The sequence below is a fragment of the Squalius cephalus genome (assembly GCF_949319135.1).
Source record: "Squalius cephalus genome assembly, chromosome: 18".
In the NCBI taxonomy this organism is placed as follows: domain Eukaryota; kingdom Metazoa; phylum Chordata; class Actinopteri; order Cypriniformes; family Leuciscidae; genus Squalius; species Squalius cephalus.
This window is the reverse complement of record NC_137139.1, coordinates 5,339,059-5,366,157: the sequence shown is the minus strand read 5'-3', so window position 1 is coordinate 5,366,157 and position 27,099 is coordinate 5,339,059. Positions and strand designations below refer to the sequence as shown.

Genomic DNA, 27,099 nt, shown 5'->3' with positions numbered 1-27,099 from the left:
TTCATATTACATTTTTCATTGAGTTTACCCAGTTAAGTCACTTGTGGTACAGCTTTTTAAAGTGAACATGGAAGATTTTTGTGTATTTTGTTTAAAAAAAATCCCTTGAGACTATTAATAATCTATTTTTGGGAGTGTCCCAAGACCCAAATATTTAGGAAAGAACTCAGTAATGTTTGTCATTTGATGGTGATACAAATATTTTCTTTATATTGATTTTATTATACTTGCCCGTTGCTATGTTCATAAATTCAAATGGAATGAAAAAAGGCCAAATTCTGAACAATTTATGTTAAAATATATTTAGAAGCAATATTCAAAAGTAAAAACTTAAAAGCAAGGAAAACTACACAGCTGTTTAATAGGTACAAGTTTTTCTTTTCTGTAAAATGCCTTTTTCTTCCCCCTGACATGTATGGTTATATGTACTCCTGTGTGTAAATTATGATTTGTTCTTATAAAAATGCATTTAAAAAAAACAAAACAAAACAAGTGGTGGAAAATGGTCAAAATCCACGGGATAACAGAAAAGAAAATTTCTTGCTGTGCCTTTAGATGTCAGAAATGTAGGCTAATATAAAAAAGATGGTCTTCATGTTGCAGATAAACACACACAGTTACGCTGAAGCCACAGTCTGGACTGATGAAACCTGCATGATTACTCTGCTATTGATGTAAACAATAGATCTACATGATATTCACATTTGCAGTTCACAGGGGCACAATACCTTTACAGTTAAAGCATGAAACAGCCTACTATTTAAACTATAACGTGTTATATAGGTAACGTTTAAGGATTTTTAGGCCTGTCTCACAATTCTGACTTTTTTCTTGCAATTGCGAGATGATATCACAATTCTGAGGGAGAAAAGTCAGAATTTGGGGATATAAACCCGCAATTCTGAGGGGGAAAATATCGATATAAAAAATATATATATATATAAAATAAATAAATATCGAGCTTATATCTTGCAATTCTGATATTCTTTCTTAGAATCGTGAAATATAAACTCGGAAATAGTAGGAAAAAAGTCAAAACTGCAGAATCGATCTGGGGTGCGTTTCCCGAAAGCATCGTTGGCCAAAAATAAATAATTAACGAATAAATAAAAGTTAAAACGATTTTTAAAAAATGTATAAAAGCAGAAAATAATACATTAAGGGGAAAAAATAATACAAAAATGAATTTGATTAAAAATTAATCATATTTATTTTATCAAGTCGTTTATTTATTTCTTTATTTTCCTATTATCACATTTATTTATCTATTTATCACATTTATTTATCTATTTATATATTAATTTTTAATTTCTGCAGGTTTGGTCCTCCATAAACTATGGTCGCAAGTTCCGTCGTTACCATAGACAGTATAGGGGTCGTTACCAATAGAGTTCAATGGACATTGCGATCATAGTTGGATAACGATGCTTTCGGGAAACGCACTCCTGAACTGTTGCTTTGAATAGGAGTTATAGAACTAACTAACTCCAGGTGGCAGTAGTGCAACATTCAGACTGCGAGGCGAGCTGCCATTACAACCCGAAGAAGAAGAAGAGGAAGAAGAGGAGGCGGAGGACTGTCATGGCCGCCGCCGGGCAGAAGATGTGTCTGCTGCTTCATCTGCTTGTTTTCAGCTGGTATATATTCACCATCTGGAGTAACTGCTCCCTGCAGACCTCAGACAGACACCCCGGTGTGCGCTCATACGGAGGCCGCTGGAAGTACCTGACCTTTATTAATCTGGTAGGAGCCGTTCACACTCAATCCACCTTTGGCTCAGTTATTATGACACGCCGGTGACTCTTCAGTCTCGCGTTTGACATTCGGGTTCAAAGCCATTCAACTCTGCGCAGACCAACTCAGATATACATAACAAACGCCCTTTGCAGAGCGCAAGGCTTATTAATAATAATAATAATAATAATAATAAATAATGTGTATATATTAGACCTATAAATCAGTAATACTATTTAACTATATGATTATGAAATCAAACTAATAGTATAATGTTCAGAAAAAATTCCCTTTTATTGTTCAAGGCTCCTTTTTTGGAAATAGCATTTCATGTTTTATAATAATTTTTGAACTTTAAATGTATGCAAGACTGTAAATCCATCAAACTACAACACCGTCTGAACTAATGGTATCAAACCAATTGTAAATTACTCATAATACTATTCCCTATAATGTGCAAGGCTTGTTTTTCAGGTGATTAACCTGGTATTTTTTTAAATGGATTTAAATGGGTTCAATACTGTATATAAAAATGACCAGATTAATAATCTGAAAAACAAGCCTTGAGCAATAAAAGGGATATTATTCTGAACATGTTACTATTAGTTTGATATAATGTCATTTTAGTTCAATTGTTTAATTGATTTATAGGGCTAGCCTAAATAATATATATTTTATTTCTTGAAGTTAAGCCTTGTGCTATGCAAATGGTGTTTGTTTGTGTATATCTGAGTTGGTTTGTGCTGAAAACATGAAATGCACAGAGTTTAATCAGTATGAAACCGGATGTCAAACGTTAAATCAACTTGTCATTGTCACATGACTCACGTGTGTGTGTGTTGTTTTTGTGTCAGGTGCTGCAGGCGGTGTTTTTTGGATGGTGTGTGTTCGTGGATGTGATGCTCATGCTGGTGCCGGTGAAACACACTCGGACCCTCACTAAAGCCAGAGACTTCTACTTCACTGCGCTGGCCTTTCCCGTCGGCACTGTGAGTACCAGTAAAGCTGAACACACATAAAGTCACACTTTATATTAGATGTCCTTAACTACTATTGTACTTGCATCAAAGAATTAAAACAATGTACTTATTGTGCTCATATTGTATTGCAAAACACTTGTGCTGCGATTGAGGTGGATGCAGGTAATGTTGGCCACAGGTTTGGGTCGGTTTAAGGGTGGGTTAAGGTGTAAGATAAGGGCCAATAGTGTAATTATAGATGTAATTACAGAAATTAATTACATGCAGGTATTTGTTTAAATATAAGTAACACTGTAAAAACATGTATGTACACAATAAGTTCATTGTATCAAATTATTAATTTAAATTCACATTTCACATTTATGCATTTGGCAGATGCTTTTATCCAAAGCGACTTACATTGTATTTCAAGGTACACATTTACATTATTATCAGCTCTTGCTTTCCCTGGGAATCGAACCCTTGACCTTGGTGTTGCAAGCGCCAACACTCTACTGATTGAGCGCTCAAACTCAGTTATAAAGCACATAAATGTGAATACACACAGTAGTTAAAGACAATATAAAGTGGGACCTATATATATATATATCATGTCTTATAGGTCATACTGTTGCTGTAACTTAAGTCTTTATTCACTGAAAGTGTCAGTTCTCTTTCACTTTAAGTATGTGGAAGAGAGTATCCAGGCTATTTCTTTTGAGTAAATTACATTTTAAAATTTTGGCTAATTTATTCAATTATGTTAAATAATGCAGAGACATTTGAGCATGACTAGATGTGCAAATGATGTCCCTGGATTTTTGGATAGACCAAATACACACTAAAAACATTAACTGGGTGTTTATAAGAATTTTAAAAGTTTTATAGTATTTCCCAGTTTTAGGCTCAATTTTTGTTGTTTTGAAAGTGTTTCTATATACAGTGAGGAAAATAAGTATTTGAACACCCTGCTATTTTGCAATTTCTCCCACTTGGAAATCATGGAGGGGTCTGAAATTGACATCGTAGGTGCATGTCCACTGTGAGAGACATAATCTAAAAAAAAAAAATCCAGAAATCACAATATATGATTTTTTAACTATTTATTTGTATGATACAGCTGCAAATAAGTATTTGAACACCTGTCTATCAGCTAGAATTCTGACCCTCAAAGACCTGTTAGTCTGCCTTTAAAATGTCCACCTCCACTCCATTTATTATCCTAAATTAGATGCACCTGTTTGAGGTCGTTAGCTGCATAAAGACACCTGTCCACCCCATACAATCAGTAAGAATCCAACTACTAACATGGCCAAGACCAAAGAGCTGTCCAAAGACACTAGAGACAAAATTGTACACCTCCACAAGGCTGGAAAGGGCTACGGGGAAATTGCCAAGCAGCTTGGTGAAAAAAGGTCCACTGTTGGAGCAATCATTAGATTATGGAAGAAGCTAAACATGACTGTCAATCTCCCTCGGACTGGGGCTCCATGCAAGATCTCACCTCGTGGGGTCTCAATGATCCTAAGAAAGGTGAGAAATCAGCCCAGAACTACACGGGAGGAGCTGGTCAATGACCTGAAAAGCGCTGGGACCAGCGTTTCCAAGGTTACTGTTGGTAATACACTAAGACGTCATGGTTTGAAATCATGCATGGCACGGAAGGTTCCCCTGCTTAAACCAGCACATGTCAAGGCCCGTCTTAAGTTTGCCAATGACCATTTGGATGATCCAGAGGAGTCATGGGAGAAAGTCATGTGGTCAGATGAGACCAAAATAGAACTTTCTGGTCATAATTCCACTAAACGTGTTTGGAGGAAGAAGAATGATGAGTACCATCCCAAGAACACCATCCCTACTGTGAAGCATGGGGGTGGTAGCATCATGCTTTGGGGGTGTTTTTCTGCACATGGGACAGGGCGACTGCACTGTATTAAGGAGAGGATGACCGGGGCCATGTATTGCGAGATTTTGGGGAACAACCTCCTTCCCTCAGTTAGAGCATTGAAGATGGGTCGAGGCTGGGTCTTCCAACATGACAATGACCCGAAGCACACAGCCAGGATAACCAAGGAGTGGCTCTGTAAGAAGCATATCAAGGTTCTGGCGTGGCCTAGCCAGTCTCCAGACCTAAACCCAATAGAGAATCTTTGGAGGGAGCTCAAACTCCGTGTTTCTCAGCGACAGCCCAGAAACCTGACTGATCTAGAGAAGATCTGTGTGGAGGAGTCGGCCAAAATCCCTCCTGCAGTGTGTGCAAACCTGGTGAAAAACTACAGGAAACGTTTGACCTCTGATGACCTACGATGACAATTTCAGACCCCTCCATGATTTCTAAGTGGGAGAACTTGCAAAATAGCAGGGTGTTCAAATACTTATTTTCCTCACTGTAGGATGTGAATGGCTGACACAAAACATGAAACTGGTTACCATTTCAGTTTTTTCACCAATAGTCTAAATAAATGTATTTTAAAAACAGTATTTCATGCATGGTAAAAATATTTCAGTCCGTCTCAATAATAAGCATCAATATGAGCTCTTAAAATAACAATAGTCATTGAAGAACTAGAAAGTAGTTGTTGCTTCAGTGCATATTGTCTTTTAATATTGTTTTTTTATGTATATAATGTTATTATTTTTTACATATTATGTCAATAATTTTGTGTCATATCGTTTATATTGGATAATGGCCAAGCCTGCTCCTTAAATATCAGTATCATCAAACTTGAATGAGTTGATCTTCTTGCTTGCAGTTTGTGTTTGCTTCTTTCTGGAGTCTCTACACTTATGACCGAGAGCTGGTGTATCCCAAGATGTTAGATGAGATCATTCCCATCTGGCTGAATCATGCAATGGTGAGAAGATTATTGAATATTATATATTGCAGTGACTTCACTGACCCCTGATCAGGGGTGTGTTGTGCACACACTGAATACACAGCCTTCATCTAGAGCTCATTTAATGCAGTCTGGACATTCAATTCGCATTATTTGTATAGCACTTTTCTCAATACACATCGTTTCTAAGCAGCTTTACTGAAAAATGCATTAATCCACATTACAATTTACGCCCGTTTCACACATAAATAATAATAATAATAATAATTCGTTACATTTATATAGCGCTTTTTCTGAGACCTCAAATCACTTTACATGGAAGGGGGAATCTCCTCAACCACCACCAATGTGCAGCATCCACTTGGATGATGCGACGGCAGCCATATTGCGCCAGAACGCCCACCACACGCCAGCTCACTGGTGGAGAGGAGACAGTGATGAAGCCAATCAGTGTATGGGGATGATTAGGAGGCCATGGGGCAAATTTGGCCAGGATGCCGGGGTTACACCCCTACTCTTTTTCGAAGGACATCCTGGGATTTTTAATGACCACAGAGAATCAGGACCTCGGTTTAACGTCTCATCCGAAGGACGGTGCTCTTTTGGCAGTATAGTGTCCCCGTCACTACACTGGGGCATTAGGACCCACACAGACCACAGGGTGAGCAGCGCCCCCTGCTGGCCTCACTAACACCTCTTCCAGCAGCAACATGGTTTTCTCAGGAGGTCTCCCATCCAGGTACTAACCAGGCTCAGCCCTGCTTAGCTTCAGTGGGCAACCAGTCTTGGGCTACAGGGTGATATGGCTGCTGAATAATGCTCCCTGTGCAGTGCGCATGCACACGCTATAGTGCTTTCACATGTTTTCACAGTTACGCTGCGTTTGCAGTGCGTAACTGATCCGCGGCTGTACCACAAACACATACTCACTATTTTTATCTTAAATCCAGAAGATCAGCAACTTTTATTAAAAAAAGTTTTGTCAGCATTGCGATTCTCTTTGTACACATATACACACTTTAATGCACGTTTAAACACAATTTAAACAACGTAGGCCTTTTATTCCATGCACTACTTCTACTTATATTAAGTTGCTCAAGCAAGTGGTCAAATATTTAACCATGAACTTATATTAAAATCGCAAACATTTTAAATTAAAACTTAAAGCTACACTGTGTAGGATTTTCTCCCATCTAGCGGTGAAATTGTTTATGAGTACCAACTGAATATTACTTTCTAGCCCCTCCCATTCCGAGGGCGTTTTAACTCCTACGGTGGCCGTGTTATTTCAAATCTGCCGGCAGTCGCGAGTAATCTCCCTCTCGCATTCGTCACGATGCCACTGAGTGTCAAAACGCGAAAGGCGAAGCTTGAATTTCCAGGTATGTCCCTCTTTGGCGAATGTATTTTCAAGATGGAGGCACAACACTGCTGCCGCCATTCGAGCAACTCGCTCGTATGTATTATAAATGGCAGATTCTACGCTTGCGAGAATACTTGATTAGTTGGTAGAAGTAATTACACATTAATGAGCACATATCATTTTGAAAGAACAAAGTGTTTTTTGCTAAGAATCAACTTAAAAAATTACACAGTGTAGCTTTAAAATTGACAAAAACAGCCGACTCTCATGTCTTTTCTTTTGCATTTAAATTTTAATATAATAAATCTTGCATGTCACAAATAACTTGTTTTTCCACCTCCACGAATGAAACGAGTGTTGGTCATTATTTCGCCTTGTTGAGGTAAATTGTAATTTTCCTAGCTTTACCCCGGTCTTAAAGTAAAAAGATGACTGTGAAAAAAAGTAGTATTTAATTGAAAACATTTATGGTGAGATTGCTACATTTTATTTAATTAAACGCATTTATGGTGAAATGTCTACATTTTCATGTCAATCTGAACCATGCGCTGTCACTTTAATTCAGCGCATGCAGCACAGCAGAAATAGACTCGGTGCGGAAACGATCTCTGCACTCGACGGACTGCAACCGCGTGCAGTGTGAAAGCTCAAACCTGTTAACATGGGTGCGGAAAAAAATATGCACCGCATACACACTGCAAACGGAGTATGTGTGAAACGGGCATTAGAGTGCTCTAAGTTATGTATTTCAGAAATGTGCATATACAAATCACAGTTAGCTAAAAATGTATTCATTTAAACAATGTAATAATTTAAAGGGGACATATCATGCTAAATCCACTTTTTTAGCCCTTAAATGCATTTTGTTGTATATTTGGAGTGTTTAGAAGTACAGAAAAGTTGAAATTATTCTCTTCAGGTGCTTCGTTGATATCTTTATATTCTGTTTTGGCCTTATTTTTCAACCTGTTCCGATTTTTCTGTTATCTATGACGTTTTGTGAACTATTACATCACAGTATTTGCAGCGGAACTGCCAAATAAGGACATTGACTTCCAGCCCAACACTTCCAGCAATCCGCCATTTTTATTTCTCGCTGCAATTTTGTCAAGCTAAAAGATGCAGAAGTTACGAGAGGGTAAGTTAAAATGTTCGGTTGTTGGATGTAGTAACCCACACGCTTCATTACACCGTCTAATGTAGATGAACTGCTGCGCTTGTGACAGGGCGCATGTTTAACTGAAAGAACGAGCAGAGAGAGAGAGACCCGGTCGCCCGCGCACTCTCTCTCTTCGGAGCCAGGCGAAAGTGTAAACAAGACACCGTCTCCAAACTAGACGCTGTCTTGCTCTCTCTCCCTCGCACATATTAATCAAAATAAATCGACACGGTGGTAAAAGGTCGGAAGACCAAAGTTTCATGTGTAAATACAGTAACACACCATTGCGATACATCCTTATGAAGACGTTGTTCTGCAGGTTCGTCGTCTTCATTTTCATCTCGCTCCGGCTCCGACTCTGGCTCGAACATGTAAGGCTGGCTGGACAAGTCTTCCGTTGTTGACATTTTGTTAATAACGTGTGAATAAAAAGTTTCTGTGCCACTAGATAATCCTATCTCTGCTATCAAACTACAAAAATGGCCGAACGGGGTGGAGTTGAACCGAGTGTCACCTGGAGAGGGGGCGGGGTATGAAGTGTCTCAACTGTATTTAAAGAGACCGCACCAAAACGAGTTGCTCTCAGACGCACATCAGAAAAGGGGTAGAAAGGGGGCCTGTGGAGCTATAATAATGAGGAATTCAGACCCAAGCATTGCAGTTCCGCTTTATATAGACTACAAATGTATGATTTATATGTAAAAAGGAACGATTTAAAAGCATGATATGTCTCCTTTAAGGCAGAAACAATGAGCTCATTGAAATAAGGAATGCTTGTTAAGACGTGATTATATGACGTGTGATGTGTGTTTTCCTCCAGCACACGGTGATCATGCCTCTGCTGCTGCTCCAGATGTTCCTGCAGAACCACACGTATCCCAGTCGCACTAAAGGCATTTCTGCGCTGGCTCTGTTCTCTGCGCTCTATCTGTCATGGTAATCTCGCTCACACACGCACTGGTTCTCTCTTCAGCAGAGCTGCACTGATGTGTGTTTCTGCCCGTCCCTCATCAGGGTGCTGTGGGTGCACCACGCCTCCGGGATCTGGGTGTACCCCATCATGGCTCACTTGAGTCCCGCGGGACTGTGTGTGTTCCTGGGCGGCGCGTCCCTCACCATGGCTCCTCTGTACCTGTTAGGAGAGAAGCTCAGCCTCGTGATGTGGGGCGCCACAGGTGAGGAACTGACCGACCCGCCGTTAGACGGATCTGTCTTTACACAGGGACCGGTTTAACAGGAACCGCTAACTTGGAACCGTTTAAAAGTTCACCCAAAAATGAAAATGTCCTGATTATTTACTAATGGCCCCCAGCCATCCAAGATGTGCATGACTTTCTTTCTTCAACCAGAAAGAAATTAAGGTTTTAGAGGAAAACATTCCAGGATTTTTCTAAAAGAAGCTTGAATCCTGAATCCGATATTGATCCTTGATTTATTTCTCCGTTTTTCCCAAAGCCTGCTTGCCTCAGTTGATCTACGTTTACATTTTTGGGGGGATTTTCTGCACTCGCCAATCTATTATCGTGACCCATGATGACTGAACGACACAACAGCGGCGTGCGAGATCTTGTATCTTAGATATGTACACATAGATTCCTCATTGGTGGCTTACGTATAGCGGCCCATTGAAAGTGCCGCTAACAATGGGACAAGCCATTATTAAAAACTGGAATTTCTCTGGATTTACAAATCCTTGGGGTGTTTTGGGATAATGTAAGTACACAACTGCATGAAATAAATCACACTGTGTAAGTGGTTTTTGAATATTTTATTACAAAAATCTTACATATTGTACCTTTAAAGGGCTCCACACTACCCCAGCTGACGAATAAGGCTCTACTCTAGCGAAACCATCAGTAATTTTCTAAAAAAAAAAAAAAAAATTGGCCTATATACTTTTTAACTATAATTGTTTGCCTTGGTCCAGCTCTGCACTGACGGTGGAGTTCTGGGGCCAGTTGCACCAGCTGTGCGTAAGTTATAACTTGAGGGCTCGTCAATGTTTTGACGTAAGCCTAGTTTTGACGTAAATGGACACTAAGTTACGACTTACGTACTTCTAAATATTTTTGCGTTGCACCATTAAACTTAGTTGAAGCGTAACTCTACGTATAAACTAAATATTTACGGCAGCCTCCGATCAGGAGTAACGATTGGAATAAAATATCAGACAGACTGAACTGCATCAATAAGCTCTTCTTTTACCTGACAGACTTCAATTCTTTAGACATATATGATAATGCTGACATTTACACTCGCTTACATTTTAAGAGAGAGAACATTATGTGAAAAGATTACTTTGTTAACGGCTATCTTTAACACAAACCCGTCCTGAACAGCACGTCGCTGTGTGCATCGGTCCATGTTGTGCATGTCAAATATCAGTCATAATCAATAAATGTAATTTCTTATGTTTTTTGTATCAATGTTTATTTATTGATCCTTATTCATTTCATTTCAAATACAGTTTCTGAATGTTATTTACATATAAAAACACTTAATGCTATTCATGATCAAGTATCGTATTTAATGGAAACTTATTTTTACCGTTAGTAACGTGAGGCAAAAGAATGAAGGATAAACTGAAATTCACAGCATTTCAACACAACATCTGTTCATGTATTTGAAGGCTGCTATTGGATCATCGAGGCTAAACGTCATATTATGTGACTACGCATTACTTTACGGAGAGCTTGCGACCTACTAGCTACGTTCTGGCTTACAAACAAATGGTGCAACGGAATAAAGTTCAGAGTTAGTTACAAACTAGCTAGTAGTTACTAAGCCTCTAGTGTGGACTTTACGTTACAATTTAAGAAAGAACTTACGAACGGCTGGTGCAACCCTACCCAGCACCCCCTGTGTGACGCACTGTGTGGACGTTGAGAAGGTCACGCTTGATGTAGGCCACAAAAACCAGCCCCTTTTTACATGTTTTACATGTTTACAAGAGGATCGTTCACAGACTATATGTCCAGCGTCATTCACACACTGTAAAACAGTCCAAAACAACTGTGCCGGAAGAAGTTGAAGTTTTTCGCCCAACACTTCCTCTTTGAACGGTTAAACGGTAGTTATGTTTTTACCAGTGGAAGTAATCTTTTAGCTTTCACAAGATCGAGGCATCCAGGACACACACACACACACACACACACACACACACACACACGAACAGACCATCTATGCAGAAATAACACGTCAACTAATGTGAGTAAGAATAAATAACTTGCTTGTCAGAAATGCTATCCTCTGCTGGATCAAATTCAAGGCTTATTCCTCACAGCTCGTCTTCCTCCAAAAGCCATGAAAAGCAGAAGCATCTTTCCTTTGACCTAAAGCTTGATGCGTTGTTTATGGGGTGATGTGGGTGTTTACAGGTTTGCGTGTGTGTGTGTGCGTGCGTGCGTGCGTGCGTGCGTGCGTGCGTGCGTGCGTGCGTGTACAACTATCTTTGTGAGGACCAGTTTGAGTTTTACACCAGTGGAGTGAGGACATTTTGGCCGGTCCTCACTTTCTGAGAGCCTTTAAAGGCCTGTTTGAGGGTCAAGGGTTTTAGGGATCAGGTTATAATGAGGTCAGGGGTCGGGTTAGGCACTTAGTTGTGATGGGTAAGGTTAGGGTAAGTGGCTATAGATTGCATTGTGTCAATGAATGTCCTCATAAAGATAGATGTACAAGTGTGTGTGTGTGGCCACATTACAGATAATGACTGAACCTCTCGTTGGTTCACTGTATCAGAGAATATAAGGTTTTGTTGTTATTGTGAGTGTACACAAATAAAAGCAGAGCCTTTACAGTTTCAGATGATGTCTCACTCTTATCTGTAGAAAAATGCAAGTGATTGCATCAGTGTTAAACATTGAAGGGTTAAACACTGAACTCACACAAACATTAAAGGGTTAGTTCACCCAAAAATCTAAACTAGCCCATGATTTACTCACCCTGAAGTCATCCTAGGTGTATATGAAGTTCCTCTTTCAGACGAATACAATCGGAGTCATATAAAAAATGTTTTTATCATGGATAGATGCCTTTATGGCCTTCAAAAAGATAGTGCCCATTGACTCCCATTATAAAGCTCGGAAGAGCCAGGAATTTTTTTTTAAATATAAATCTGATTGTGTTCGTCTGAAAGAAGAAAGTCATATACACCTAGGATGTCTTGAGGGAGAGTAAATCATGGGCTAGTTTTCATTTTTGGGTGAACTATCCCTTTAATCTGCATCGACGAGCCCTCAAGCGTTTGCACTGCTCCTCCACACTTGTAGACCGCGGGGGGGTCGGGCCGTATGATCCTGTGTGCATGTTGGGTCGGTCACGCTGGACAAGCTAGTGAACTCAACTGTCTCGCATCGCAGAGCTGGACCGAGGCAAACATTTGTAGTTGTATATTCTTTTTATTATGATTATTCAGAAAATGACTGATTGTTTCGCTGAGACCCTTATTTGTCAGCTGAGGTCATGTGGAGCCCTTTAAAGCTCCTAAATATAGTGATGGACCGCCAAAAATGGACTATGGTGATCCCCGTTCACTTGCATTAGATGGGGAAAAATCCTGAAATGGTTTCCTTAATTGTCTTCGGCTGAAGAAAGAGTCGTGTAGATCTGGGATGGCCGGGGGCGAGTACACAATCAGGACATTTCATTTTTTGGGTGAACTATTCCTTTAACCTGAATATCCAGCTAACTATATTTTTGTCATCACAGAGTGTGGTAGATTTTGTATGTTGTTATTATTATTATGATCCATACTGACTGTAGTTTTTCTCCAAAAGGGAATCAGAAGAAGAAAAAGAAGTAAATGTCTACTGGAAAACACATTAACCGTGTGGATCTCAATGCCAGCCAAACAAAGGGAACAATGAAGAGCTGAAGTGTCGTTACTGGTGTGTTATACAGGAGGGGCTTGATTCGCCCCCGCATACATGCATACAGAAAGACACTAGGACGCATTAATACACACATACTGCACACAAGGTGTGCGTATACACTAATAGTTTTATTCCATTTTTTTTTGTTTTGTTTTTTGTGATTCTAATGAAAATCAGTTGCACTTACAAATTAAAATGCTGTATTTTTAAAAGAAAAATAATATTCTTTATTTTAGAATTGCCAAGCCTCTGTAATATCCCAGAATGCTGTTGTTCAGTGGTTAAGGGACAGTTAGTACCGAGCACTTTTCCCTTCTCAGATTCATAATCGTTTTTGTTTTTGTTTTAATGGAAAAAAAAGCCTGAGCTGGTGACCAATTCATATAAAATAGTTTTTCTATGTCGTTTATGGCAGTTAGTGTCACATGGTGCAATTGCATGTAATGAAAGCATTAAGAGGTGTTTGAATATTGATGAGGAGAGTCTGAGGGCTTCTTGAATGACCCTTGACCCTGCATGAACTCAGGTAATCTCACTAGTGAAGCCCTTAATGTGATTTTCCGGCTTTACCGAGAGTTTGATGATGGACTTTATTGGAAACAAGTAAACCCAAGTAATCTGGCACATTTCATTCACATCCAGAGAAATGGCTCTGCAGTAATACATTTAATAACATCATCATCTTTGAGTCCTATCAATCGGAAATGTTTTTTAATTATTTTGTCGACATGCTATAAAGCGGAATAGTGTGTCATTGTCATTACAGTGTATTACGCTGTTTTTTGTTTTATTTTAATGCGTGTAATCTTAACTTGTTTGCATTAATCAAAAACAAATGTTGTAGAAACACCCGTTTAGGTGAACCGAGTTGACGGATCAGTTTTGTGACGTTTACAAGGTCACCGCTGTGAGACCAACAGCAAACATGATTCCTGCTGTGATATGGTGGGTTATGGCACTTGTGTTAAATGTGTGATGATGAAGAGGGACAATTACTGGTGTACACCATCTATGATTATTCATGTCATCTGTGTCCTTTATTCATAAACAATAATAAATCAGAGCTATACTTTTATTCAGTTAAATTGTGTCTTTTGCCTTTGAATATGCTTGGATATGCTAAATATGCTGTATCAGTTCACCTCTTGATGCCGATGGAGTAAAAGTGGAGCAGTGCGTCAGCTGTTTGTTAACTTCCTACTTAAGACACTCTCCTTTAATCAGATTTACTGTAAGTCGATCAGTTTGCAAAGCTTTGAGAACAAGAAAATCACCTCATTTTCAGTCACTGGGTTCAGTGCGAGCTGCATTGACCTTTTTAATAGTTGAATCAATAGTCGTAAACAAAAAGAAACTGAATATGTGCGGTATGTGGGGCTTGATGAGGGCAGTGTGCATGTACTCATATTTTGAATAAAGGAGAAATTATTTTACTCTTCTGCTGAAATTCTGGACAATCATAGAAGGAACGTGTTTCCCCCTCATTTTCTTTCTGGAATAAAACCATAAAATAAGAGTTCAGACTATAGAGATAGAGCCAGTGTGCGTCTGTGAGGTCAGAGAAACGGGCTTCTTCAGGAGTAAGTGGATTAGTTGGTAAATCTTGTGCGGGTCTGAAATAGCTGCTCTATTCACTCTTTGGCTTGATGTGACCACAGTATTAACTTCATCTTCACTCGAACACTCGCCTCTTGAAAATGACCAGGATGTTCAGTGTATCTGGATGGATCCATGAGTTTTGCACAGTGAAGATTGTGCATCTTAAAGGACGGCAAAACAAATGATAAAGTGACGATTGCTTTTTACTCTTAATATCAAGTTATCAAATCAGCTGTGGACTCAATGGATCGAAGAGAAAGGACAGTTCATTTTCTCTAGCGGTGTTTGGGTGAGTAATTCACACAACTCGTTCTTTAGAAGAAATACACATGATGCTCGCAAAGGATTTAGTTTCTTGAATGTCACTGAACAGTGAATTCACTGTGTACAGGGGGGGAGGGGGGGAGGGATGATATATTAACATGCCTACTTTTGCACAGTACTGTACTGTACATACATTTTGTATGACCAGTTTTAGCACTGATTTGAAAAGCCTTGGATTTCACATTTCATCCCAAAATTAAACCCAAACTTTCTATTTTGCATAAAGAATGAAACCTGATTTTGTGCATTGTGACTATTTTTGTGGCACACTTCCATCCCAAATAGTAAAAATTATTGTAATGGCTACTTTTTTTTTTATTTAAATCAACAAAAATTAAACGCAACATTAAAAAATACCATGTTGAACAAAATATATATCATTGTTTTCCCATTACATTAATGAGAACTGGGGGAAACTGCTTAATTGCCCTGATTGTCACAATGCAAAAGATCGTAAAAATAGACTTAACTAATAAATAAACTGTTTTCAACATTGATAATAATCAGAAATGTTTCTTGAGCAGAAAATCGTCATATTAGACTGATTTCTGAAAGATCATGTGACACTGAAGAGTAATAATTCACAGGAATAAATAGCATTTTACAAATATTCAAATAGAAAACTGATTTTAAATGGTAAAACATATCGCAGAATTATTGTATTTTCGATCTGATAAATTCAGCCTTGGAGAGACTTTGTGTTTTTTTGCCAATTGTTTTGTTCTGGAATGACCTCTTTGCTGTAGTGCTAATGCGTTTTCCCTGTGCCCGAACAGAGATTGCCATGGAGGAGGAGTATCATGGACTTTGGTAAGTGACGGCAAAAAGTTACAGCCACGTGTTGTTATATTGTATTATTAGTCAAATAATAACCATCAGAATGATGTTATACTGTGTTCTTCTAGAGTCCGACTTTACAAGAACCACCATCTGACCTTTTTAAAAGCATTTTGATTTCTTGCTGTAATCAGTAAAGCAACAGGATCTGCATCAACTACACATCTATATGGCAGAACTGAGCCAATCTCATCATTGGCCAATTTGTTTTGCTCACCTGAGTAGAAATTTATTTCAGACAGTCTTTCCCTAAGACAAGATTGAAATCGATTAGACTGAATTATGATTGTGTTTTTAAAGTGACGGGTTCCAGGGTTCCCAGAGCCAGATACACAATGGTTGGGGAGGCGCTGCGTTACGTGATCCCCTGCCACATGCAGTGCTCCATAGGGTGTGGAGGACAGGCCTGCAAGTACGAGGACCCGTCCCACTGGAGCGAGGACCGGCAGGCCATACGAGGAGTCTACTCGTCCTGGTACGCTTACTTAAACTTCTTCAAATATAAAAAAAAAAGTCTGACAATTAACCTTCTCTATTTGTTGTGCTGAGATCTCTGTCAAAGTATCATGTTCTTTTTCCTTATTATATGCCAAACAGAATTACAAAAATAATGATTATTTATTTCAGAAAAGTCAACCTGTAAATTAAGGCTTGCTTGTATTTGATTTTACACTATATTGCCAAAAGTATTGGGACACCCGTCCAAATCATTTAATTCAGGTGTTCCAATCACTTCCATGGCCACAGGTGTATAAAATCAAGCACCTAGGCATGCAGATGCTTCTACAAACATTTATAAAAGAATGGTTCTTAGGACCTCAGTGAATTCAAGCGTGGTACCGTGATAGGTTGCCACCTGTGCAAGAAGTCCATTCATGAAATTTCCTCACAACTAAATATTCCACTGTCAACTGTTAGTTGTATTATTATAACAGTGGAAGCAATTGGGAACAACAGCAACTCAGCCACAAAGTGGTAGGCCACGTAAAATCACAGAGCGGGGTCAGCGCATGCTGAGGCTCACAGTGCGCAGAAGTCACCAACTTTCTGCAGTCTCAATTGCTATAGACCTCCAAACTTTGTGTGGCCTTCAGATTAGCTCAAGAACAGTGTGTAGAGCTTCATGGAGTGGGTTTCCATGGCCGAGCAGCTGCAGCCAAGCCTTATATCACAAAGTGCAATGCAAAGCGTGGGATGCAGTGGTGTAAAGGGTGGGATGCAGTGGTGTAAAGGGTGGGATGCAGTGGTGTAAAGGGTGGGGTGCAGTGGTGTAAAGGGTGGGGTGCAGTGGTGTAAAGGGTGGGATGCAGTGGTGTAAAGCGTGGGATGCAGTGGTGTAAAGCGTGGGATGCAGTGGTGTAAAGCGTGGGATGCAGTGGTGTAAAGCGTGGGATGCAGTGGTGTAAAGCGTGGGATGCAGTGGTGTAAAGCTTGGGATGCAGTGGTGTAAAGCGTGGGATGCAGTGGTGTAAAGCGTGGGATGCAGTGGTGTAAAGCGTGGGGTGCAGTGGTGTAAAGGGTGGGATGCAGTGGTGTAAAGGGTGGGATGCAGTGGTGTAAAGGGTGGGATGCAGTGGTGTAAAGCGTGGGATGCAGTGGTGTAAAGGGTGGGGTGCAGTGGTGTAAAGCGTGGGGTGCAGTGGTGTAAAGCGTGGGGTGCAGTGGTGTAAAGGGTGGGGTGCAGTGGTGTAAAGCGTGGGATGCAGTGGTGTAAAGCGTGGGGTGCAGTGGTGTAAAGGGTGGGATGCAGTGGTGTAAAGCGTGGGATGCAGTGGTGTAAAGCTTGGGATGCAGTGGTGTAAAGCTTGGGATGCAGTGGTGTAAAGCGTGGGGTGCAGTGGTGTAAAGGGTGGGATGCAGTGGTGTAAAGGGTGGGGTGCAGTGGTGTAAAGCGTGGGGTGCAGTGGTGTAAAGGGTGGGGTGCAGTGGTGTAAAGCGTGGGATGCAGTGGTGTAAAGCGTGGGGTGCAGTGGTGTAAAGGGTGGGATGCAGTGGTGTAAAGCGTGGGATGCAGTGGTGTAAAGCTTGGGATGCAGTGGTGTAAAGCTTGGGATGCAGTGGTGTAAAGCGTGGGGTGCAGTGGTGTAAAGGGTGGGATGCAGTGGTGTAAAGGGTGGGATGCAGTGGTGTAAAGCGTGGGATGCAGTGGTGTAAAGCGTGGGGTGCAGTGGTGTAAAGGGTGGGATGCAGTGGTGTAAAGCGTGGGATGCAGTGGTGTAAAGCGTGGGGTGCAGTGGTGTAAAGGGTGGGATGCAGTGGTGTAAAGGGTGGGATGCAGTGGTGTAAAGGGTGGGATGCAGTGGTGTAAAGCGTGGGATGCAGTGGTGTAAAGCGTGAGATGCAGTGGTGTAAAGGGTGGGATGCAGTGGTGTAAAGGGTGGGATGCAGTGGTGTAAAGCGTGAGATGCAGTGGTGTAAAGGGTGGGATGCAGTGGTGTAAAGCGTGGGGTGCAGTGGTGTAAAGGGTGGGATGCAGTGGTGTAAAGCGTGGGATGCAGTGGGGTAAAGGGTGGGATGCAGTGGGGTAAAGGGTGGGATGCAGTGGGGTAAAGCGTGGGATGCAGTGGTGTAAAGGGTGGGATGCAGTGGTGTAAAGGGTGGGGTGCAGTGGTGTAAAGGGTGGGGTGCAGTGGTGTAAAGGGTGGGGTGCAGTGGTGTAAAGGGTGGGGTGCAGTGGTGTAAAGGGTGGGATGCAGTGGTGTAAAGGGTGGGATGCAGTGGTGTAAAGGGTGGGGTGCAGTGGTGTAAAGGGTGGGATGCAGTGGTGTAAAGCGTGGGGTGCAGTGGTGTAAAGGGTGGGATGCAGTGGTGTAAAGGGTGGGGTGCAGTGGTGTAAAGGGTGGGATGCAGTGGTGTAAAGGGTGGGGTGCAGTGGTGTAAAGCGTGGGGTGCAGTGGAGTAAAGCGTGGGATGCAGTGGAGTAAAGCGTGGGATGCAGTGGTGTAAAGGGTGGGATGCAGTGGAGTAAAGCGTGGGATGCAGTGGTGTAAAGCGTGGGATGCAGTGGTGTAAAGGGTGGGATGCAGTGGAGCAAAGCGTGGGATGCAGTGGGGTAAAGCATCGGTCCATAAACCTTGTGGAAACCCTTCCCAGAAGAGTTTAAGCTGTTATAGCTGCAAATGGTGGGCCAACTCCACATTAAACCCTACGGATTAGGAATGGGATGTCATAAAAGTTCATGTGCATGTAAAGGCAGACGTCCAAAAACTTTTGGCAATATAGTGTACATACCAAAAAGTTCAGCTTCAAGATTTAACTTTTTTGTTACGATAATAACCTGTTTTAATAGATTGTTAATTTACGGTTCCTCTTTGTCTCTTTTTCTAGGATTACTGATAATCTGCTGGCCATGGCCCGCCCTTCCACTGAAATTATTGAAAAATTCGACATAATAGACCAGTTTTTGAGGTAAAACCGACTTAATCTTAATTTAAAGTGCCTTCAGAAAACTTGGTACACACTTATAATTTAACGTTTCGTCATGTTAAGCTGTGGTTTGAAGACCATCATTAACCTCCAATGCCCTGGTGAACATGCCAGCTGTGGAAACCCGCTCGATCCTGAGAGTGGCTTTACTTACCGACCCGAGACCTTCATGGAGGCTGGCAGTGAGTAACAGTTCATTCTGCCAAATGTGCGCTTTCCTGTGTGATGTGACATAAAGATATAAAGAATCTTCTTAACATCTGTTTTTCCATATTTACCATCTGAGTCCTTGTTGATAACAAAACTACCACTACCAGTGCGCAATCATCCAATTAATTCCCATCTACAAACAGCCTGGAAGAAGACTCTCATATTTTAGGGGTTGACCCTTTTTTAAGCCCTTCGTCTGCTAAGTTGTTAATAGTTGGAACACCTGTGTTTTGGAAGGAATGGGTAGATAAAAATATCAATATTCTGGAAGATCTTTCTTAGGATGATGCATTGATATCTTGGAGACTTAAACAAGAATTCATCTTGTCTAATGATCAATTCTGGAGATATCTACAGATGAGACATATGCTCAAAAGTATTTTTGCCTCCTCCTCATATGTTCCCAGGGGTAAAAACATTCTCAAGATGATCCGGAATATTACGGGGTACTGGTCACGAAGCATCTAAATATAATTCCTTACTCATTAGTCAGATGGGCCAAAATATTAGTTCTGCGGTTAATAAAATTTTACACATATTCTACTGGACACCCAGCAGGTTTTAAGGATAATCCTGAATGTTGGCAATGCCAGAGAGAGGAAGGCAACCCTGTCCACTTTGGTGTGTGTTTCGTTTTTTCGAAACGAACGTTCGAAACGTTTTTGTTTGTTTTTTCAAACTGTTCTATTTATTTATTTACTTATTATTTATATTGTTACCATTTATTGGTTAAATGTGTTGTTTTATGTATATATATATATATATATATATATATATATATATATATATATATATATATATATATATATATACATAAAACAACACATTTAACCAATATATATATATATTTTTTTTTATATGCCAATTACATGATTATTTATATAATTTCTGCTTTGCAAATGAGAAAATCAATAAAGTACAAATCTTCTTAACATAATTAAGTAATACCATAGTAGCTGTGGTTGTTCTTTTGTCTTCTGATTATAAAGGTGCTCTTGTTGCTCTATTTTAGTATATTTCTACAACTTTAGATGGAATGACTATGGAGTATCGTCTCTCACATCAATCCTGGATATGGTGAAAGTCATGTCTTTCGCCATTCAAGAAGGCAAAATCGCTGTTCACTGTCATGCGGGGCTTGGCAGAACAGGTATAGTTCTGTTGTGTATGTTTACGGTATATTTAGATGAAAGTGGAGCAGTGGTGGCATCTTTTTTAGGTTGATGTGGCTTATAGGCTTAAGCGCTGATCGTTTGCTGGCAGTCATAAGCTATCAGTGTCCTCAAGAAAGACACTTAACCTCAGGTTACAGTAAGTACATTTAGTTAATAAATATTACTTGGTACTTAAATGTACAATTACACTGTAACAAGAACACCTTAAATAAAAAAATATTTTTAAATGCCTTGTGGATAGTGCTCCAACATATAGCGCAACAGCATTTTAGGCAACCTGACTTGTAGTCGTTTCCCAATACTGATATTTTTTTGGTAATACAAATAATTTAACTGCATGTCGTGTTTTAGTTACAATAGAGGGAATGCATTTACGTCTCTATCCCGGGGGAACACACTCTCTCAGCCAGACTGAGTGGTAGAAGACATGACTGGATTTAATAGGGCAAACTTCGAAAACACAAGTAAAACGAACGATTATCAGTTTAAACTAAAGGTTGGACTCGATATAGTGTTCCTTACAACTTACCAAAGATCCAGTGATCCATAGATATTGACAACACACAAATCGTGTTTCCTGACATTCATATGAGCCTGATTTCAACGGTGACGTCACATGCATACTCTCTATTTAATATTTAACATTGTATATTCTGCTTAATTGGATGTTTTTAAATAAACACTGACAAAAAAAACAAGTTTTGAACAAAATAAAAGTTTTAGGGCTGGTCAATATGTTGATATAGATAACATTGATGATCACCCGGATTTAGACCTATTTATATAAAGCGTTCACAGGCAACTTTGTTGTATGTATTTCCCCGATGTCGAAATCAGGCATATATAAATGTCAGGAAACACGATTCCTGGCTGCATGTCAATATCCACGGATCACTGGATCTTTGGTAATTGTAAGGAACACTATAAGGAATCGAGTTTCCCCATTCAATTCAGTCACGCAGCAGCTCTTTTGCCACTCAGTACGGCTGAGGGAGTGTGTTCCCGCGGGAAAGTTTAATTTAGGTGTGGTTCCTAGAAAGTTAAAAAAAACTAAAACAAACTGCAACATATGTACGCTAGCTGGAGACTAACTCTTTTTACACATTTTTGTCATAGGTGTGTTGCTGGCCTGTTTCTTGTTGTTCACCACACAGATGACAGCAGATCAAGCCATTCTGTTAGTCCGAGGCAAACGACCGAACTCGATCCAGACCAGAGGACAGCTCCAGTGCGTGCGGCAGTTCGCTCAGTTCCTCGTTCCCCTGAGGAACCTGTTCGCCAACGCTGAGCCCGGAGCGCCGGCCGTCACTCTTCCACAGTATCTGATCCGGCAGAATCACATCCTGCACGGATACGAGGCTCGGAAGCTGAGATTCATGCCAAAGCTAGTTCCCCTCATCTGCAGACTTCTCCTGGACATCGCAGTGAACCGGCAGGTCATCGAGGAGGACATCGTCGAAGTTCCCGACAATTCATCTGACGAAGAGAAACCGATGAATGAAAACTCGATCTATCAGTTAAACAGAGAGATACCGGGAAACGGGATGACGATGATCTGCCCACGTCTTCCAGGTCTTCCCAGAACCAACAGAGACAACTCACAACCTCTTTACTATGTGCGTAAGAGCCTCAGCTACAGCGAATCTGACCTGCGGAGGCTAGCGGCGTCTCTCAACCTCTCAGATAACCCTCTGGGTCTTTTAGCCAGCATACACTCATCGACCTTCGGCAATCAGATGGGACTTTCCCAGAGCTATATCCCTCCTTCTCTGGGCGCTTGTAAGGACAATCCCATCTACAGCTCAACCAGCAATATCTGGGAGCTGAAGACACTCATGGACCAGAACGAAGGATCTCAGCAGCTCAAAAGCAGGAGGCAGTCCGTCCTGCAGCGAAGCAAATCTGTGGGCGTTTCAGATGAAAAAAACTTCACAAGCATCGCCAGAATGTTGTCCTTCTGGAAGAAAGACTGCAAGAAAAGTTCTGCCCCCAATGAGACTGGAAATGTTCATGAGAAAGATCATTCGGAGGTGCCTTTGATCAAGGTCCAGTCCGAGCTGTCTCTGGAGTCCCGCCGCCTCCTGGTGGCTCAGTCCCTCGCCGTGGACCTCGAGAAGGACGGGGGGGAGAAACACATCCAGAAAGTGGCCACTTGGCAGGTATGGGTGCATGTGCTGATGAACTAAGAAGATTAAAAGTCTAGGGTGTGGTTTAAAACTTCAGAACAAACATACCTCCAGACATGTGTTTAGCAGGATGAGTTCGGGAACTGCTCCACAATATCATTTATAATCTGATGGGAGATGTTGTTCTTGTGGTCTAGGTCTTGATCTGATTCTAGGTTTTGGCTTAGGTTTGGTTAATTTTGTGAATTGGTAGTGGTGAAGTTTCATCAGGGTGTGAAGAAATATAGAGCTGCGTATCATCAGCATAACAGTGAAAACTAATGCCATGTTTCCTAATGATATCTCCTAATGGTAGCATGTACAGAGTGAACAGCAACGGCCCTAGTACTGAGCCTTGTGGTACGCCATACTGAACTTGTGATCGATGAGACATCTCTTCATTTACTGCTACAAACTGATAACGGTCAGATAAGTATGATTTAAACCATGCTAGTGCACTTCCACTAATGCCAACATGGTTTTCGAGTCTATTTAAAAGAATATTGTGGTCGATAGTGTCAAATGCAGCACTAAGATCGAGTAACACTAATAGCGAGATACAACCACGATCGGATGATAAGAGCAAATCATTTGTGACTCTAATGAGAGCTGTCTCAGTACTATGGTATGGTCTAAATCCTCGCAGATATCATTTCTTTCAAGAAAGGAACACAGTTGTGAGGATACTGCCTTTTCTAATATCTTTGACAGAAAAGGCAGATTCGAGATCGGCCTGTAATTGACTGATTCTGTAGGATCAAGTTGCGTTTTTTTAACAAGCGGTTTAATCATAGCCAGCTTAAAGGTTTTTGGTACGTATCCTAGAGACAAAGATGAATTAATGATATTAAGAAGAGGATCTATGACCTCTGGAAGTATTTCTTTCAGTAGTTTAGTCGGTATAGGGTCTAACATACATGTCGATTTAGATGATTTAATGAGTTTAGTAAATTCTTCCTCTCCTATAGCAATGAATGAATCGAATTTTTCCTCCGGGAGACTACAATGCACTGCCTGATGCGATACTGTAGTAGACGGTTGCATAGTTATAATTTTCTCCCTGATATTATCATTCTTGTAAGTGAAGAAGTTCATAAAGTCATTACTGCTGTGCTGCTTGGAAACTTCTGGGCTTGAAGCTTTCTTTTTCGTTAGTTTAGCCACTGTTTCAAATAAATACCTAGGATTATGTTTATTTTCTTCTAATAGGGTTGAAAAATAAGCAGATCTAGCAGCTTTTAAAGCCTCTCTGTAAGCAATCGAGCTCTCTTTCCATGAAATGTGAAATACCTCTAGTTTTGTTTTCTTCCAGTTGTGCTCCATTTTTCTGGCTGCTCTCTTAAGGGCCCCGAGTGTGCTCGTTGTACCACGGCGTTGGACTATTTTCTTTAATCTTCTTTAAGCGTAAAGGAGCAACTGTGTCTAAAGTGCTGAAAAAGAGAGAGTTAAAAGTTTCTGTCGCAATATCGAGTTCTTCTAAGCTATCCGGGATGCTGAGATGATGAAACTGATCAGGAATGTTATTAATAAAGCAATCTTTAGTGGCAGAAGTGATAGGTCTAACATATTTATAACACGGAGTCGGCTTTGCAGCCTTGGCTAAGTGAAGTTTACACAAGACTAGATAATGATCTGAGATGTCATCGCTTTGCTGCAGAATTTCAACGGCATCAACATCTATTCCATGTGATAATATTAGATCTAGAGTATGATTACGACAATGAGTAGGTCCTGACACGTGTTGTCTAAATCCAATAGAGTTAAGAATGTCTTTAAATGCCAATCCCAATGCATCTTTTTCGTTATCTACATGTATATTAAAATCACCAACAATTATGACTTTATTATGACGTGAGACAGCTAGCAGACAGTCGGTTTAGCCAGTCCCAGGACGGATGAATACCATCTCTTTTCAACAGGTCAGGTCTGCCCCAAAAACTTTTCAAATTGTCTATGAAATCTATATTATTTTGTGGACACCACTTAGATAACCAGCCATTGAGTGAGGACAATCTACTAACTATCTCATCACTCCTACGAACAGGAAGGGGGCCAGAGCAAATTACAGTGCCTGACATCGTACTTGCGAGTTCACACACCTCTTTAACGTTAATTTTAGTGATCTCCGACTGGCAAAGTCGAACATCATTAGTGCCGACGTGAATAATAATCTTAGAGAATTTACGATTAGCTTTAGCCAGCACTTTTAAATTTGCTTTGATGTCAGGCTCCTGGCAAACATATGACTATGGTGGCTGGTGTCTCTATTTTCACGTTCCGTGTGATCGAATCACCAATTACTAGGGCACATTCAACAGGATTCACAGTGGGTGTTTCACTGAGTGGGGAGAATCTATATGTTATTGTAATCGGAACGGAAGAGCGGTGTATAAATAAAGGTGACTTGACAGCACCTGAGCAGGCGTAGATAAGTCCTACTACAGTTCTTCTGGCATCCCTTCGCCACCAAAACTGCACCTTCTTGGTTGGTCACCACTAAAACCAGAAAAGTAAGTCCTAGGGGGAACTTCAGGCTCAGGTTGATGCAAGCCAAATATGTATACCTCCTCTTCATTAAAGATTGCATGAACATGTGAACTAGTGAAAATCGTTGCTGTGAAAATTCAGCTTCTTCTCGGTTTCAGTTAATTTAAACGCCTTAGCCTAGTTGTTGAACCAACAGGTCAGGGGTTTATGTGGCCTGGCGTTTTTTTTTTTGCTGTGGTTCGCTTTCACACTGCCCTTTTTGCAAGTGAACCAAAATTTGTAAACAAAACCACACGTGTGCTAAGGTCATCCATTCATTGGACAGAAATTCGAAACGTACCAGAGTTGGTTTGGAGCTGGACCGAGACCACCTCTTCAGCTGGGTCTTGGTACGGTTGTTTGGTGCGCACCCAAGTGCGATTGCTGTATACACACCTGCCCAAAAGATCCGCATCAAGGAGGGAAAAGAACTTGAGTTCGATTCAATTGAACCAAACAAGACAGGTGTGAATACACCCTTAGTCCGCCAGCCATCCTCACTGTCCTGCTGAAGAAAGCCAGCTCTGCATCCAGGACCTAGTTATTGTCTTATCTAGCTAATCAACAATCTATTCAAGTCATATAGAAAATATGACCTCAAGGTTAGTACATGTGTTTGTTCTTTTCTGCAGGCCGACCTCAATCGGCAGGGAGCGTGGGAGCGACTGTGTTTGGAAAAAGACCCGTTTATTCTGTCTGGAATCTTGTGGTCCTGGTTGGAGCAGCTCAAAGAGCCAATCATCTCAGCTCACGATGTTCACGCTCTACACGAGACCAGCCAGGACCCCACGACTATCCTCAACTGCCTGGATAGGGTGAGATCACAAGAGGCATTCCATGCATGATTCTAAATGGAACTAATTTCATGGAACTAATCGGAATCCATTCTTATTACCAACTTCAGGCTTCCAGAGAAACAGTGAGGTGTATTCTGGACTGTTTCGCTCATTTATTTACAATACCCGAGGAAGTCGAGAGCGCTTTTCTGGAGCGAGCAGCAAAAGCTTTCACACAGGTACTGTGTCTCATTCTAAAGATGTGTCTAAATGCTTACATGCACACTTTAATTCACTTTTTGCTTTCTTCAGATGAAAAGCACAGATGGTGGCAAGAGCGTCTTGAAGCTTGTTCTGCATGATTTGAGGTCGGCCGCCATGAACGAGTTTGAGGTGTAACACAGGTAACAATACCTAACTGAACACCTTCACTGCAAAGAGAGTTCATTTACATCTCTGTCCATCATCAAAGAAAAGCTCCACACATCAGTTTCTCAGTGACTGGTGAAGCTTGGCACTGGACTGAAGAACAGGGTCATTATTAAGTATTTAAGTCTTTGTTTGTTCCTCGCCTCTTAGTTCAGATTAACAATACATGATCCATTGTTCCCATTTGTAAGCGCTGAAAAATGCATCTTATATGGTTAATTGGGTAACACTTTACAATAAGGTTCATTAGTTAACATTGGTTAACTACAATTGTTAGCATGAACTAATAATTAACTGCACTTATACAGCATTTATTATTCTTTGTTAATGTTAATTTCAACATTTACTTATACTTTTGTATTTATAATACTTAATTCACAGTGCATTAACTAATGTTAACAATATTTTAACAATGAACAGATTAATTTTTTATTAACTAACATTAACAGATTAACAAATACAGTAACAAATGTATTGCTGTAAGTTAATACATTAAATTAATGCTAACTAATAAACCTTATAGTAAAGTGTTACCGTTAATTGTTTTGATGTAGAAAACTCACATACTGTTTATTATGTGCCATGGTGTTAATACTTGAAAAGCACTGCAACTGAAACCTCTCATTTTTGTACCATATTTGTACAGTTATTTGTAATAAAATAAGTAGATTTTAATCAAACGAGAAATGAAAACTGTCTTCATTTTACA

General features: G+C 40.5%; 2 protein-coding genes across 4 annotated transcripts; both read left to right on the top strand.

The window, feature by feature from the left end:
- The first annotated feature begins 1,503 nt into the window (after positions 1-1,503).
- adtrp1 (androgen dependent TFPI regulating protein 1) lies at positions 1,504-14,367 on the top strand. Its single transcript, XM_079848448.1, has 6 exons — positions 1,504-1,743; positions 2,589-2,723; positions 5,447-5,548; positions 8,873-8,988; positions 9,067-9,227; positions 12,828-14,367. Exons 1-6 carry the CDS (start codon positions 1,582-1,584, stop codon positions 12,851-12,853), a joined length of 702 nt encoding a protein of 233 aa, XP_079704574.1. The 5' UTR covers positions 1,504-1,581; the 3' UTR covers positions 12,854-14,367.
- A 201-nt stretch (positions 14,368-14,568) lies between these two features.
- On the top strand, positions 14,569-27,074 carry ptpdc1b (protein tyrosine phosphatase domain containing 1b). Of its 3 annotated transcripts, none has more exons than XM_079849769.1 (10): positions 14,569-14,811; positions 15,623-15,656; positions 15,984-16,158; positions 19,011-19,091; positions 19,173-19,291; positions 20,332-20,469; positions 21,611-22,653; positions 25,818-26,000; positions 26,090-26,200; positions 26,274-27,074. In XM_079849769.1, the coding sequence occupies exons 2-10, from the start codon at positions 15,647-15,649 to the stop codon at positions 26,358-26,360; spliced, it is 1,947 nt and encodes a 648-aa protein (XP_079705895.1). In that variant the 5' UTR covers positions 14,569-14,811; positions 15,623-15,646; the 3' UTR covers positions 26,361-27,074. The 3 variants fall into 3 exon arrangements, with proteins under 3 accessions (XP_079705895.1, XP_079705897.1, XP_079705896.1); XM_079849771.1 differs by having other exon boundaries at positions 14,579-14,811; positions 15,752-16,158; XM_079849770.1 differs by lacking the exon at positions 14,569-14,811 and having other exon boundaries at positions 15,514-15,656.
- The last annotated feature ends 25 nt before the right edge of the window (positions 27,075-27,099 follow it).

Bases quoted from the DNA above. Each gene is read 5' to 3' on its own strand.
- adtrp1 (XM_079848448.1), top strand. From the start codon at position 1,582: ATGGCCGCCGCCGGGCAGAAGATGTGTCTGCTGCTTCATCTGCTTGTT. The intron at 1,744-2,588 runs GTAGGAGCCGTT...TTTTTGTGTCAG, and splicing joins ACCTGACCTTTATTAATCTG to GTGCTGCAGGCGGTGTTTTT. The intron at 9,228-12,827 runs GTGAGGAACTGA...TTTCTCCAAAAG, and splicing joins CGTGATGTGGGGCGCCACAG to GGAATCAGAAGAAGAAAAAG.
- ptpdc1b (XM_079849769.1), top strand. The intron at 16,159-19,010 runs GTACGCTTACTT...CTCTTTTTCTAG, and splicing joins CGAGGAGTCTACTCGTCCTG to GATTACTGATAATCTGCTGG. The intron at 20,470-21,610 runs GTATAGTTCTGT...TTTTTGTCATAG, and splicing joins TGCGGGGCTTGGCAGAACAG to GTGTGTTGCTGGCCTGTTTC.